This window comes from Fukomys damarensis, unplaced genomic scaffold (assembly GCF_012274545.1).
Source record: "Fukomys damarensis isolate Sample0158 unplaced genomic scaffold, DMR_v1.0_HiC HiC_scaffold_30, whole genome shotgun sequence".
NCBI lineage: Eukaryota > Metazoa > Chordata > Mammalia > Rodentia > Bathyergidae > Fukomys > Fukomys damarensis.
The window spans coordinates 39,298,164-39,312,877 of NW_022900942.1; the positions used below are offsets into that span (position 1 = coordinate 39,298,164).

At 38.2% G+C, this 14,714-nt stretch overlaps 1 protein-coding gene across 1 annotated transcript in view; it reads right to left on the reverse strand.

Annotated features, from left to right (window-relative positions):
* Window position 1: 1 nt before the first annotated feature.
* The window catches only part of Setbp1 (SET binding protein 1), a gene marked incomplete at its 3' end in the record, with an annotated part of 348,446 nt that continues 333,733 nt past the window's right edge, over window positions 2–14,714 (reverse strand). Inside the window, exon 6 of the mRNA XM_010616583.2 lies at window positions 2–384. Coding sequence (XP_010614885.1) covers window positions 2–384 — 383 coding nt within the window. The remainder of the gene's footprint in view (window positions 385–14,714) is intronic.

A 14,714-nucleotide genomic window follows, 5' to 3' on the forward strand; every position in this document is an offset into this window, starting at 1 on the left:
CCTCGCGGGCCATGTGGATGACCGCCTCGATGGTGGCCATGACTGCGTCCTGGCCGGCGGCGGTTTCCAGCACTAGTGGGCTCAGGCTGGGTTTCTGGCCCCTCTTGGTGGGCAGGTCGATGCATTTTTCCAGCACGGGCATCTGGTCTCTGGAGTCCTCATCGAACTGGGTGGGCTGCTTGCGGGGACGCCCTCGCCTCTTCTTGACGAAGTTGTTGCCTGTCTTTGATTGTCTCTGCAGCCGCTTGGCCTTCAGGATCTTGTTCACGTGGTCCAGGTTCTTCTTGGTGGACAGGATCTTGGTGTAGTTGCACATTTTCCGCACTTCACACTGGATGGCTTCGATCTCCCGCCGCTTGAATCGCTTCTTCAGGGAGGAACTGGCTGCAGGAGGAGAAGAGAGAAATTGAGCACAGGGCGGAGGCTGCCTAAAACTCGCCCTCTTTCAAGGATGACTGATGCTTTACTTGGCTGTAAGAGTCACGGAGAATTATGCTATGGATGTGACTCAGCCCCCAGTGTTTTTCTTTATTAAATTAAGAATAAGAAAAATAAAGCGTGATTGGATAGCTGATAAGTGGACAAAGCGTTTCTGTTTACATTATTTCAGACCTCACAATTATGTGAAATACTGTTGTTCCCATTTTAAAGATGTGGAAATTAAGGCCCAGTCTACTGAGGTGACCTGCCCTGATCACTGGCAGCAAAGGCAGAAACACAATATAAACTTTTCCATTATTTTTCTTTATCACACAAATTTTTATTTAGCCCTGTGGCATTAGATCCTATTCAATTTAGCATTATAGCCTTCCACTGATATTTGATGAATAAAATGGCATATAGCCTTCCACATTTTGTAATCTTGATTGTACAAGTACACCACTGACCAGAGAGATATTTTGACCTGATCCAGCAGAAGTAGCAGAAGTCTCTTGTCCCAGTTCTCCTCCACCTACAAGGGAGGATTTCCTTCCTGGGTCACTGGTGGGGATGGCCCTGGCTTTCAGCATCTCTTCCTGCCCCTATGTTCTGGATTCATCAGTTTGCCTGAGGAAGTTCCGTTAACCAAGACTTGTAACTAGTCCTTTTAACTGGTTCACCCTCTGGGAACCTGAAGGGAAATACCAGCCAGGTGTTTCGGAATCATTTTCACTCCCTCTGCTGAACTATTGTTTGCAAAGGGCTCTTTTCATGTGCTGGTGGCCAGATGCGCCTTTATTTTACGAGCTCAACTTCTCAGGAAGTCCTGTACTGCCACACTAAATGGCCTTCAGGACTGCCTGGTTTTGAAGTTGAGACACCATAAAGTGTGAATGGCTTCAAGACGCTGATGGCCTCTCACCCTTTCGATCATCCTTTCTCCTCCCGGTGATCCTGAGCAGGCACCCGTGTGAGCTGATGCAAGCACACACAGGGGGGACACACTGCCCCTGCGTCACAACAGCCACTCCCTCTGGTCACCTGTACACTTGAAAAATATATCCCCCTCTGAAGCCTTTGCTATTGTGATTTACCTTAAATGATCAACCCCAAGGAATCTCACTTAAAAGACGTAGTCCTAGAGGGGTACATATTTTATATTAGCGTCTTAGTTGTGCCTTCTGTTTACTTCATCTAGTAGTAAAAAAACAGACTATCTTAAAGGCAGAGAAGAAAAAAAAACTTGAGGAGAGATGCAGCTTTCACTTATCCCTGGGCACTCCTGCTTCATTCTTTTCCCTATTGCCTCATTTCTCCCACACGCTGTGGCCACCACAGATCTCCAGGAGGGTTTTATTTGAAGTTATTTATGCCACTAGCTTCATGGAGTGGGAGGCAATGAGTTGCATAGGCCAGGTCAAAATGTTTCTGCTTTTGGCCAGGGGTCAGCAAGACTGACTGAGCAATGAATAACTACTGAGCGATCTTTAAAATAAGTTATAAAGATCAAAATAGAACAAAGCCAGAGTTAGCTTCTGACCATAAAAATAAAACTTTGTAGTTAGTCTTTAAAAAGGGGGTGGGGGGGGTGCTTAGTTATCAGTTCTCAGACGCAGTGACTGATTTTTGTCCGGCTTTATTCCCTTCCTGGGCTTAGCATGGAGCTTTGGACATGGAGAGGATTTAAAAGTTACTTTCCACGGACATACCAGAGTAATCACTGTTACTTTATTGTGTCATCCTTTAAAAGAATTTAAATTTGGATTTTTAAAGCAACTAATGTAAATATAGGGACACAAAGGGTTAGCAGCCCTCCATATGAGGGCCAAGTAATTTAACTTGTCCAGAGTCCACAAGTAAATGAAAACTAGTCAGAAGTACTCTACAAAACTTTTAACATTTTTTCAAATGCAAAACCCACTATCACTATGCCTTCTCTTTATATCACCACTGCAGAAGAAAATACTATGTGGTATATAACAAAGGATGCTAAATATAAAGTAAATAACTTTTCTGACATACACAGTAAATATAAAATAAATCAGTTAATTGGCATTATGTAACTGCATAAAGTCTGATTGAAATGCTCCATGAGCTGGAAGTTATTTGGGGTGCAAGTATAACTAGTGGATTGTCCTGCTAAGCATTTTCTTTTTAGAGTAAAATGTCAATCAATAAAAAAGGCCAAAAGGAATTCCCCTAAGGCACCTTAGTAGGTGCTGTCATGATCATCTCCTTTCCATTTGCCATTCACACTGAGATGTTCATATTCTGTGCTATTTACCTTCTCATTTTAAAGAAACAAAACATTATAGATTGAGCTAAGTCATTGCTCCCCTTTCTATTCCATTCCCTTTCTTTCATGTGCTATTATTAATTGTTATTGTTATTATTATTATTATTGCTGTTGTTGCAAATCTCTGGACCCATACTGGCAACAATAAAGTCTGATACTACCTCAGGTTGGTAAGAACTGGGAATTCTTCTAGATTAATGAGAATGTGACTTGGCAAATCATTTTAGACAGTGGGCAATCACCTTTGCCTCCTTTACTTCCGTGTCACAGGAGGCACAAGACATTTGAGGGTACCCTTTAAAGCTTAGTGTATGGGCCAAGGATAGTGGAGCATGCCTGCCATTCTAGCATTTGGGAAGCTGAAGCAGGAGGATTACCACACATTCAAGGCCAGCCAGAGCTATACAGTGAGCTGCAGGCCAGCCTGAATGATATAGTTAGATCCTGTAAAAAAAAAAAATGAATAAAAAGTATGCTACAGTAAACTGAAACAATATAAATGTTAATTAAGAGTAAATCAATGGTGATGCACTCAGACACGGAACTTTATATAGTCTCTTAAAATGAATAAGCTACATATAAATATATCGACAGGGTTACATCCAAAAAAGATCCGAGTAAGAAGGTAATTGCCAAAGTATTTGTAAGTATACCATTCATATAAGCTGAAAAACACATGAATCCCTTTAGTCCTTCTAATTTTTGTTTCATCTTTAGTGTCCAGTTGGGGTGCTTATGAATGACACATCAGGGAGAGAACCCAACTGTGAGCCAAAGAATTGGTGGAGATTTTGACATCTACTTCCTACCACAGCTACCTCATAAAAGTTCATTAATCCTCTGGAATAGAACTTTCAGAGTAGAACTTTCCATAACTTTTTGGAGTGATGCAAATATTCTTTATCTACACTCATACTATGGTCACTACCCACATGTGGCTTCTGAGTGCTTGAAATGTGACTGGTATCACTGAGAAACTGGAGTTTTAAATTTAATTTAGTTTTATCAGCTACCTGAAACTAGTAGTTTCGGTATTAGGCAGCACAGCTCCAGGCTGCACCACTTCAAAATACAGAGGACAGAAGACTTACAGGGATTCAATCAATAAAATGGTGACCATGGGAAACTCTAGGTAAACAATTCTGTGTTTCCAGCAAATAAACTGCAGGGTGAGTGGAGGGAGAAACTGTAAATTACAAAAGAGATTAAAGATAAGATGACCTTATTTGGAAACCAATTTAAACAAACTGTTAAATCATGAGTTACATAAAAATTCGAACTCTGGGAATTTCATGATACAATAACTGTTCATTTTCTTACGTGTGATCATTGCATTATGATCATCTGTTTTTGTTAAGTACCTTGCTGCAGAAATACATGCTGAAATAAAGATGAAATCATATGCAAACCTCTGAGATGAGCTTCAAAACAGGAAGAGAGGAGGAAGATACATGCATTGGTGATACATAACTGATCATGAATTTGTATTTTTGAAGTGAGCAATGAATACATGAGGTTTATTAATGCTACTTAGCCTACTTTGCCATAACACAAGGTAGTTAAAAGATTGTGAATTGTCAATGGCAAAAAGAAAATATTTTGTGGAATCTTACGACTGGAGGGAGCTCTGATTTCCCTCTTTGGGCTTCAATTTCCCCTTCATAACTGTGGGAGGGTAAGAGACGTGCTCATGGGAGACCTTATATTCATCTTTTCCCTGGAAGGTTCCTGCTGCTTGCTACCATTCTAACAGCATGGGGGAGTGAGTGAGTTCTCTGGGTTTTATGCTATGACCAACTTCATAAACATGCATCATGATCCAGGCTCCACTGATGGCATCAGGTGCTGTAACTTTAGTATCCCTCTTCCATTTGTATGCTATAGTCTTTGTGGTTTTTTACATCTACTGACCATCTGATTTCATTTTGTCCTAATGATTATTATCCACAATTTCAGTTCAGATTCATTATTCCTGTGTGCAAACAATAGCAGAGTGCAGCATAATAGAAACGACTTTGCAGATGGGGAGTTGGAAGTTAACGTGGATGAATGTCTTAGCCCCCCGAGTCTCTCTTCATCTGCTGCATGAGATGAATGGGCTCGCTGTTCTCCAAGTTCCCTTCTTGGTTTAAAGACTGCTATAATTCTTTCCTATACTCATTATCGGTTGCTGTTCCCAAATGTGGGGTGGCTTTCAAAAACATTTATTTCCTCTAATAATTTTGAAATCCTAGTATGGAAGGGAGAAGAGGACTTTGTATTTGGCAGGGTTTTATATTCACAAATCTTTCTCCTCATTGCTTATGATTTCACTGTCTTTCTAAATGTTTACAGATTTTCTCTCTTCAATTTGTTTCATTATTGGACAGCAATTTCTGGGCTCTTGCTGCAAGATTGATTCCATATTTGCTTTCTTTCCTACAACTGTCTTATATCTTGCCTGCTTTTTGTTAGATTTAAAGTGTAATTATGAGTGTCCAAGGCAAAATACAAATTCATTTCTTCATAACTCTGCAATAAAAATGGTGTTCTAGACCCTTGAAATTGCCATGCTAAGGGCTGAACTGGTTTTGGTCCAGATCTAGACTATTTACTCCCGGTATCAGAGGACTGGCTCCTGTTGACTTTGCCACCTCTTTAATGATATTCAAAAACTGGTTTTAGCAGTGCTCTTTGTACTCAAGCTTATACATGTGGTATAGGCACTGTGAGTCAAGCCAATGGCTAAGAAGACTGAGTTACACGGAGGATTTCCCCAAACTGGTGCTCATGTAGGTAGACTGTACTTGCTCATGTTCAAGACATGCTGCAGCTTTACAAAAAAGATTTGGGTGGGTTGAGAGGAAAGGAAATTTGTCTTTGGACTCCTTAGAATTTGCCTTGCTGCTTGAACATCTCTAAGGATAGGTGGGGAGATGCTGGGAAGGTTCAGCTGTCTGGGGCTGAGTAGGGCGGAAAGAGGTTCGGGCACCATCTGCCTCAGTCAGGACAGAGAGCTGCAATGCAAATTGTTTAATGTGCTCATACATGTTAGAAGTTCCTTCACAAGCAAAGGCCACATCTTTCTCTATACTTTCAGAGTTCCAGCATAGGCCTACTTATATAGCAATATGTAGTCTGGTATGTGCTATGTGATCAGCAAATACAGTCTCGAGGAAATTCAGTTGTCTCATTGTTTTCCAATGTAAATTGTGCATTTTTGTACTTTGTATTTGGATTTGACTCAGCATTGGTCTTATTCTCCTAATGCTGCTTTTTTTTTTTTTATAGGAAGTATGAGGCAATCTGCCTTGGCATGTAAACGTTCTTCTTCCATCCTGTGAATTTAAATTAACCTTCCACAGCCCTGGTCTTAAAAGCTCTTTTGAAAAGGATGACAAGTTGTCTCTGTTGGTAGGGCCCCTGCAAGGTAGGGGACATCTGAGTGGCTGCTGGTTGTCAACACAAGTGCAAGCACTGCTCTCCACATGTACAGCAGTAATTTACAATTAAGAGTTAGCAGATGTGGGGGATTTGTCATGATAGGGCAGTGTTTCCACTCTGTTTCTTTAAGTTGTCTTAATATACTTGGGGGCTTCTTTGAAAATGTGACTAGCTTGTTTAAAGAATAATGACTACCTGACTATTCGAATAATAGCTTCTTTCTAGGGTTTAAGAAAGAGCATCCTATCTCAGCTGCAATGACTTGCAGGACCCTGGTCTTTGTTCTGCTTTTATTTCCCGTTTCTCTTGAGACAAAGTAGGAGGTGAGGTGGGCAGCTTGGCAGATGGAGAGGTGAAGCAGTGGGTATACAGGTGTGAGCAGGTTTATGTGTGTGACCTCTGATGTGGGAGAGGTCACCAAGTGGTATTTGCCCTAAAGCACTTCCCTAGACCTTGCTGGAAGCACAGAAGGTGTTAGGTCTTTAGAAACTTGCAATATCTCCCCCTGCTCACTTCCTTCTCTGACTCTCGAGCTTCCCAAGTGGGATGCATATTCCCCCCAAGAATAAGCAACATTATTTATTTGGCTACAGGAAGATCACATTAATTATTTGTATTTACATTATTTATATTGTATCTAAAGCATAAGAGCTAAATAAAGCACTCCAGTAATTTATATATGGAAAGAGAGTGATGTCTTTACTTGACCTGCACATCAGATGATGGGTCACCTGTCACATTTAGGCATAAGTTCCTGAGAGAAAGGAAAGTCATATGTATGCAAGGGGTTGCTGGACCGGACATTTCATCACAGCGTTGCTTTCAGGGTATTGTTAATGGCCTAAGTAAAGGCTATAGAAGATCACACCATACAGTTAATCTTAGAAAGCAAGATTTTAAAATAGAAAAACACCAAAGTACTGTAAGGAGATGAAGATTATCCATGTTAAATTTATAAAATAATTACCATTTTCAAATATGAATTTAACAATTTTCTTGTGCAAAAAGTCAAGGGTTCTAAATGTTCTCACCTTTTCAGTGCCATCCGTGGGTTGTTAGTGATGTCACCTAGCAGTTGTTAGAACACAAAATATTAAATGTTCCATTAAGGGTAAAGTGGCTGAGAAAATAACTGCTTTAGGAAAAAGACTCATGCTATGGAAAGTGAATTTTTGGTAACTGATTGGAATTGTCTCCATTGTTTGGCAATTTCATTACTGAAAATTATATATTATATCCTATAAAATCCTCTAAACTCTGCAAATTAAAAAAATTTATATACCGAATTACCAAAAGAAGATGTTCAGTGTTCAGAGTTTTGATTCATTAAAAAGAAACAAAATGCTTTCTGATTTGCAAGACCATTTAATTGTTAATAAGGAAGATCATTAGTCAACTTTAGCAACAACATTGTTGGATGGATGAGATTTTAAAAATATTAAGATTAAAGCACAGCCAATAATGTACTTTCTTCTCTATATCCACGTAAAATATCCTTTTGACCTACAATATCCACTATCAAAAAGTAGTAAAGCAAACAGAATGCAGAATCTGACCTTTACTTTATCACAAGTATTTAACTTGAACAAAAATTTGAAAGACATGTATGCAAACTCAATCACTTGGCCTCCTTAAAACATTAAAAATATTGAAATTAGTACAAGTTAATAGCTGCAAAATATTTTATTCATGAATAATAAAGAAATGCAAATCAATTATCTTAAGAATATAATTTATTTCACGTTTATGACATTCTTTCAAGATTTACGCTTCAAAAGAGTGCATATATTCTATGTACTTGCATGGGGTATCCATCTAAAATTGTTACTCATTGCATTACAGGATCAAAAAAATTTGGAGACTGCTGCCTTAAAGTTTTCTGTTCTTTTTTTTTTTTTAACTCCTGAAGACATTATTTACTTAGCTAGCCTTTAATCCTAGAAGATCTAATTTTCTATGAGCTCAAGGCTAAGAAGCATTAAAATTTCTTGCAGACAGACAGACATGTGTTGTTCTTTATATCTCTCAAAAGAGAGAGCACAGCTCCTGTCCCATAGTAGGTACCTGATTAATATTTCCTGCTGGATTATTTAGATTGTAAACTCCTAGAGATCACGTCTGCATTACATTTATCTTTATATTCCTAGAACACTATTAAATTTAATTACAGGGAATTCCATGGTAGTCAGAAGAGGCCTATACCCTTCTAGAATGAGACTTGATGCTGACATCCTTCACTGGATTAGGCAATTGTGAGGTAGCAGTCCCTAAGTTTTCAGAACCCTTGACTTCTTTGGCCATGCAAAATGCCCTTCACTCAAGAGCTTGGTTATTGGACAAACCCCCTATGTCTTTTGGACAGACAAATAAAGACAGCAGAGAGCTCTTGAGAGAGAACTTGAATCTAATGAGGAAATTGCAAAGTTGCTTAAAGAACCACTACAGAAGGGAACTGGATTGTGGCAGGCGTGAGAAACGTAGGAGAAGGAGGAGTTCAGAGGAGAAGCAAATGAAATTACAGCACTTTATTTACCAGCCTGCTGTATGATTCATTTTGGAACTGCCCAGTATAATATCAGCAAAGGCATCCTTAGTAGGGTCATAGCTGTTGCCTAGGCTATGTTAGGGAGTGGCTTAGAAGTAGCAGTAGTGGCAAACTGGGGAATACAAAGGCCATTTAGCCCTACTGTGTTACAATCAACTTTGGCTTTTGTTTGCTGCAATGTTCATTAAGCTCCGGCACACTGACTATAGACAACATGGAAGGTTGTAGAGAAATGAAGTTAATGCCAAAGCATTTGAGCTACATCTGTTAAGTCTCACAGTATGCCAGGTGGCACACAGTGGGGGTGGGCTCACTCTCTCACAGGGCTCTTTATAATTCTTTTTTCTTTCTTCTCAAATCTGGTATAGCTTTATTCTTAACCATAAATGCCCCTTACATAGTACCCTATTACACATGCAAGTGCTTACTTGATTGTGAGATTTTCCTTCTCTTAAATTTTGAAAAAGAAAATACAGGGAAGAATAAAGAATCATAGACCACCATGATCTCAAAAAAAACTTCTAAACTCTAAATATGTAGGCTCAGGTGAAATAAATCCTTCTTGGCTATGCCAGAATTTCTGAAATGACAGGTTTCAATTGTTTGTTTTCTTTTTGGCCTTGACAATAACTGCATTTGTTTATGCAATACTCAGCCTCATTGTTATGACCTGATACAAAATATATTTACAGGACATTAGAAGAGTGAAACTCTAGTCTTAACTTGTTTACCTTGCAGTTGTATATCTCTAGATAGATTTCTTAAATTTCTTTGAAGAGTTCTTCTTTAAAAATATGATCTGTAAAAAGTCATATACAAAGTCTTCTGTTTTGTAAGTAGGAAATCCTCAAATCCTTCATCTGTGTTTCCTATGAAATGAATTCTATCATCTATTCCAATATGATCACCCTCATCTGGAGAGTTTATCATCTGCTAAAGCTCATCTAAATTTTGGTGCCTACAATTTAACTGATTTTCCAGGTATGAAGTGTTTAGCGCAGAAAAATTGGGTTGATTAATTTCTGTGATCAGAAGACACACTATTTATATTAATGAAGAACTACATTTAAAAAAAACCTGCATTTTTCTACAACATTGCACTATTGGCGCATATTAAATGGATGCTAAATTAGCTCCTTTAAATGCTTTCATATAAACCGCCATCAAATCTAGCGACTACTATGTGGAATTGGGTTTTTAGCTTAAATACAAGCCTTCCAGTTAAATCTGCAAAATTTTACTACATTGGTTTTATTCCAGTGTTCCAGTCTGTTGTGAAAGTTCTAAATCTTAATTTTGTTTTCTCAAGGAGTGCTCAGAGTTTTAGGGATTCTCAAAGGGTTTAAATACACTCAAAGTTAATTTTGTCCCTTTAACTTCTGGGCTTGATTAAAGTGACTCAAGTAGCTGCTGCTGCTTTGCTTTTTTATTAAAGCTTTCTAAGAAAAAATGTTAACTTACACAATGAAATATACTTGTATTCTTCATCAAAACAATAAGTGATTATACACACTGCTTTAGACTTTCATATATTCTTGTGTCTGCCTACTTAGTAGATGATAGATGTACTCCAGAAACAATAACTTTGCATTGCCTGCAGGTAGGTGTGTGCCCGATTCTATTATTTTTGCCAGTATCAAACAGGATATTGCATCTGATGTTGGAGAGAAAAGTCTTGCATTTTTCTTTTATCCAGAGGCAACTAGTGCAGTAAAAAAGACATGAGGCAAAATAATACTCTGTGTATTTCTAGCCCTTTCAAATTTCCACTGGAATTCAGTTGATAATTTAGTCTTAGACCTTTTTTATTAATAACTTACATCTTAGTAATTGTCTCTATTTAAAATTAAGTCTTTTTCCTAAAAATTGTGCATGGACTTCCATTTCAACATTAGTCTTTCTGCTCCTACTATATTGCTGATATCTCTCCAAAAGCACCTCATTTAGCTTGTCCACTGTCAGGATCCTGGGCCTAATCTGTATGTTCTTTCTATCTGAGATTCTGCTCTGCTCTGAAATCAGGGTCATATCTTGATCATTCTTGGAATAAATATGAATGGTTTCACTTTGAGTTACACAGTGTGCTGAACACTGAATTCTTGACTCAGCTGACTTCCTTGAATTGAAATCTTTCTATGTGGCTTGACCTAAACTAGTGCTTACTGGACTGTTTTGAAAAGTCTAGGTGTGGGATGAAAAGATTTTTTGACAGAGATCCAAATCACTGAAAATTAAATTAGACCCTCACATCTTCTAGCTGTCTCCTACTTTCCTTAGGGCACCATTAACTGTTCAATCCTCTAAGCTATAACAAAAGCACTGTGAAATTTAGACCAATATCCAAACTGTTCCATGGGAGAAGTGGTGTTTCAATGAGTAAAACATGAACAGAAATAACTTTGGAACTTACTAGAAACCACTGAGAAAGTCAGCTTAAACATCTAAAGCTATAGATTAATTAAAAATATGGGGTCCCTAGGAAAAGCCACACATATACATATAGTAATTCTCTAACAATAAACAATTACACACAAAAAAACTTGCATAGATATGCATATGTAACCATAATGCCTATGTATCTATGTATCCATCTCTATATGAGAGAGAGAGAGAGGGAGAAGATAAATGTGATTTAAAAAATATTTTTAGAGCAGTTTTAGGTCCCAGAAATATTGGTACAGAGCAGAGATTTCTGGTATAACTCCTTGCCCCAACACACACATAGCCTCCACCATGAATGGTCTTTTCACTGCCAAACATTTGGATACAAATTATAATGGTTTATTGTGGGGAGTGGTCAAATGCTCTCTTGGCGAGTTGTTATACATTCATGTTCTGAGCACTATACCAGTAGGTTTTTGAAAATAAATTATTGCTTTAACTTTTTTCTTTTTCAAATACAAGCTTTGACAGACTCAATGCAGCAAATAATTTTTCCTCAATTTAAGATTTGAAAATTAGAGAGGAAAAAGCTCATTCATCATCTTTCCCATTAGAAGACTATAAATTATTGGCTCCTATACCATGTGGTTCAGATTCTAGGAAAAGTTGGTGTAAACAAACCCAAGTTACAATGCATGGAGTAAGGGAGTGAGTCATAAACAAAACACAGACATATGCTCTCATATAAATAAGACCCCAGATCATCAGCTTCCAAAGTCTGCTTCCCATTAATTACACAACAAAATGAACTTTCCATATGTAAAGCCCAAATCACTTAACTCTGGCAACTTGCACAAGGCAAAGACCAAGGTTTTGGGTACTTAGTAATGAACAAAACTGGATTTCAAAACACTAAAAGTCTCAAAATATCTTCAGGCATTGGAGGACAAGAAGGTCATTTGGAGGAGTATTTCTGAGCAAAGAAATTATACTCAGGCAGATCTGATCCTCTGAAAGGTAATAATAGGCTTCCTTTATTTTGTTGTGAGTTCTGTTAATTTTCTGGGGAGATCCCAGGATCCAGGCCACACAAAATGTTCTCACACCATGCTGGGAGCATTGAAGAGTTCACATCTCCTTCATCAGCACTTTCTGTCTTTCAAATTATCCCTTGGCTGTACCAGGTCATGTTTTCTGAGGGTCATCTAATGTCTCTTAGTTTAAAGAAGTAAGTACCAAGGAAACAAAATTCCTGAACAAGAGGTTTCTTCAACAGGTGAAAAATTCTAAGAAAGATGCAAAGCGGTGAAGTTCTTTCCTTGTGTCCCATTCAAAAGCAAATTTCATAAAAGACACTAACAGACTTAGTTCCAGTGGACATTAAAAGAAAGGCAATCAGGGTAGGTGTGAGGGAATACAAATGACTTTTTTCTCTGCTAGTGGAAATATGGGTGGTTTAAATTTACGTACTCAACTAATATTTTTTCTGTCCCATCTAATGCATTGTATCCTATTTTAGACCATGCTATGTAAGTGGAACGCATCATTTGGCCCTCAAGGGAAAGTGGAAGGAATGAACTATTTTGGAAAATCTATAGGATAGGGTGCAATATTTCACATGCAGTAGCAACCACTTGATAACTTAGGGTTCCCTATGGTACCGAGATGAAAACCAAGACTTCAGAGGCAAAGTTATTTTCCCAAGGGCATGCCCTCCTCAAAGTTGTGGACTCAGCAATTCAAGCAAAGGCTACCATTTTTGAAAGCCAGTTGCATATGGTATTTTCTTAGGAAAGTAAAGAAGATAGAGGAGTAAAGAATTGGAAAACCTGAATTTCCCTGTCAGTTTTCTACTATTGATTACATAGAAGTGCTAAAATTCCCTCAATTTCATACTTTTGAAGCCATTTTCAATCCATAATGAAATAAAAGAACTGGTACTACAGATTGCCCATATATTTCTGCTGGGTTAAAAGTGTTTTTGCATATTGTTTTGTTCCAGTTCAAACACCTTGGTTGACTTCCTATGGGGAGCCAAAGTCAACACAGAAATTTCATTATGTATCTGCAATTATTCCAAAATCTAAACAAAATCCCAAATCCAAAATACTTCTGATCACAAGCATTTCAGATGAGGGATGTTCCACCAGACTACTAAGTTATTTAGTATTATGAACTAGTCCAATAAGAAGGAAGGAGGGTATGTTAATATTTCTCACCCAGTGGGGCCGATGTTGTTCTGTTTCAACCATTTCCTGCCAATTAGAAAGCTGAGCACAAAGATACCAGAGGGTATGTGTTTCAAAAAGCCAGAAATCTTGATTGCTATGTATATCTTGTGATACTTAAAGATGCTGATTAACTAAAAAATTTATAGCCCTTGTAGGCCAATCAAAACACAACTGCAGATGGCCACTGGCCCAGAGCTGACATTTGTTGTCACCGCCTGTGATGGATATGCTTGATTGTGTAAACTTGATTGGCTTGAGAGCTGCTGATGTTGGAGTGCACTCTGGTTGTGTCTGGGTGGGCCACGGAGGCATAGCCTCAGCTACTGTACCTAGTCCCTTGCCCCTTCCTTGTGTCTTCCTCTTGGACACTGCTCCTTTGCTCTGGTTCCTAGTCATGAAGTAAGCAACTGCCATGAGGTTTCTGTTGTGGAGCTGGAAGACTATGGACTGAATCTCCTGAAACAATGATCCACATTAAACCTCTCCTTCTTTAGTTATGGGTGTTAGGTATGTGTCTCAGGGAGAGAAAAACTGACTAATACACTTTGCTACATGTAGCATGATCAACAGACTTCATCTGGAATTTTAAGTACTTCATGTTCTGACTCCAAGCTTTCCTTCAGCCTCCTTAGCCATCATTTCCATATACACACACCAAACTATGAGCTGATAAAAAACAGATAGAAACTAAGTTATCGCACAAATGTTGTAAACCTTTCTCTCCAACTTCTGTCTGCTTTTCTAGCTCAGCCCATCCTTAAAAGTTCATTTCAATAATTCTTTCCAGGTCATCCAGCTGTCTTGTGATGCCCCCCAGTTCCACTGAGTTGAAAATGAGGACCCATAAATTGCTAATAGCTCTTAGTACGTCAGATTATTATTCAATCCTTTCATTTAAAAATATTACTGTGTTGTCTCCTGTTTCTGAGTCAGGCCTTCCCAAATAGTGTGTAGCTTTCTTAAGGCAGGGCTTAATTTCACATTTTTATTACATCTGCCTTATAGGATTGAGTGTAGTATGGTAGATGATTAAAATATTGACAATTTATAACAAAATCATTTAACAATTATAATGAGCATTTAACAATTTGTGTATTTACAGATATTTGTGTAAAATGAGCTTGATGTAGCAATTAATTCACAAGAGGAGGGAGTTGGGGCTATGCCTTGAGAGGATATCTGGAAGGTGGAATAAGAATGTAGTTTTCCAAAGGATAGTTAATGATGCTATGATCTGACTCATAATTTGACTTAATATGATGAAATTCTTACATGACATGGCTGCATTTTTCACATGAGGGGGCCATGAAATATTATATGTTGAGTTTTCAATGCGGAATAGATTTTCTTGTTATTGCTTGAAAGGCAGAAAGAATTTTTCTGATTTCACTGATGAGGAAGCCAGGACCTGGAAGCC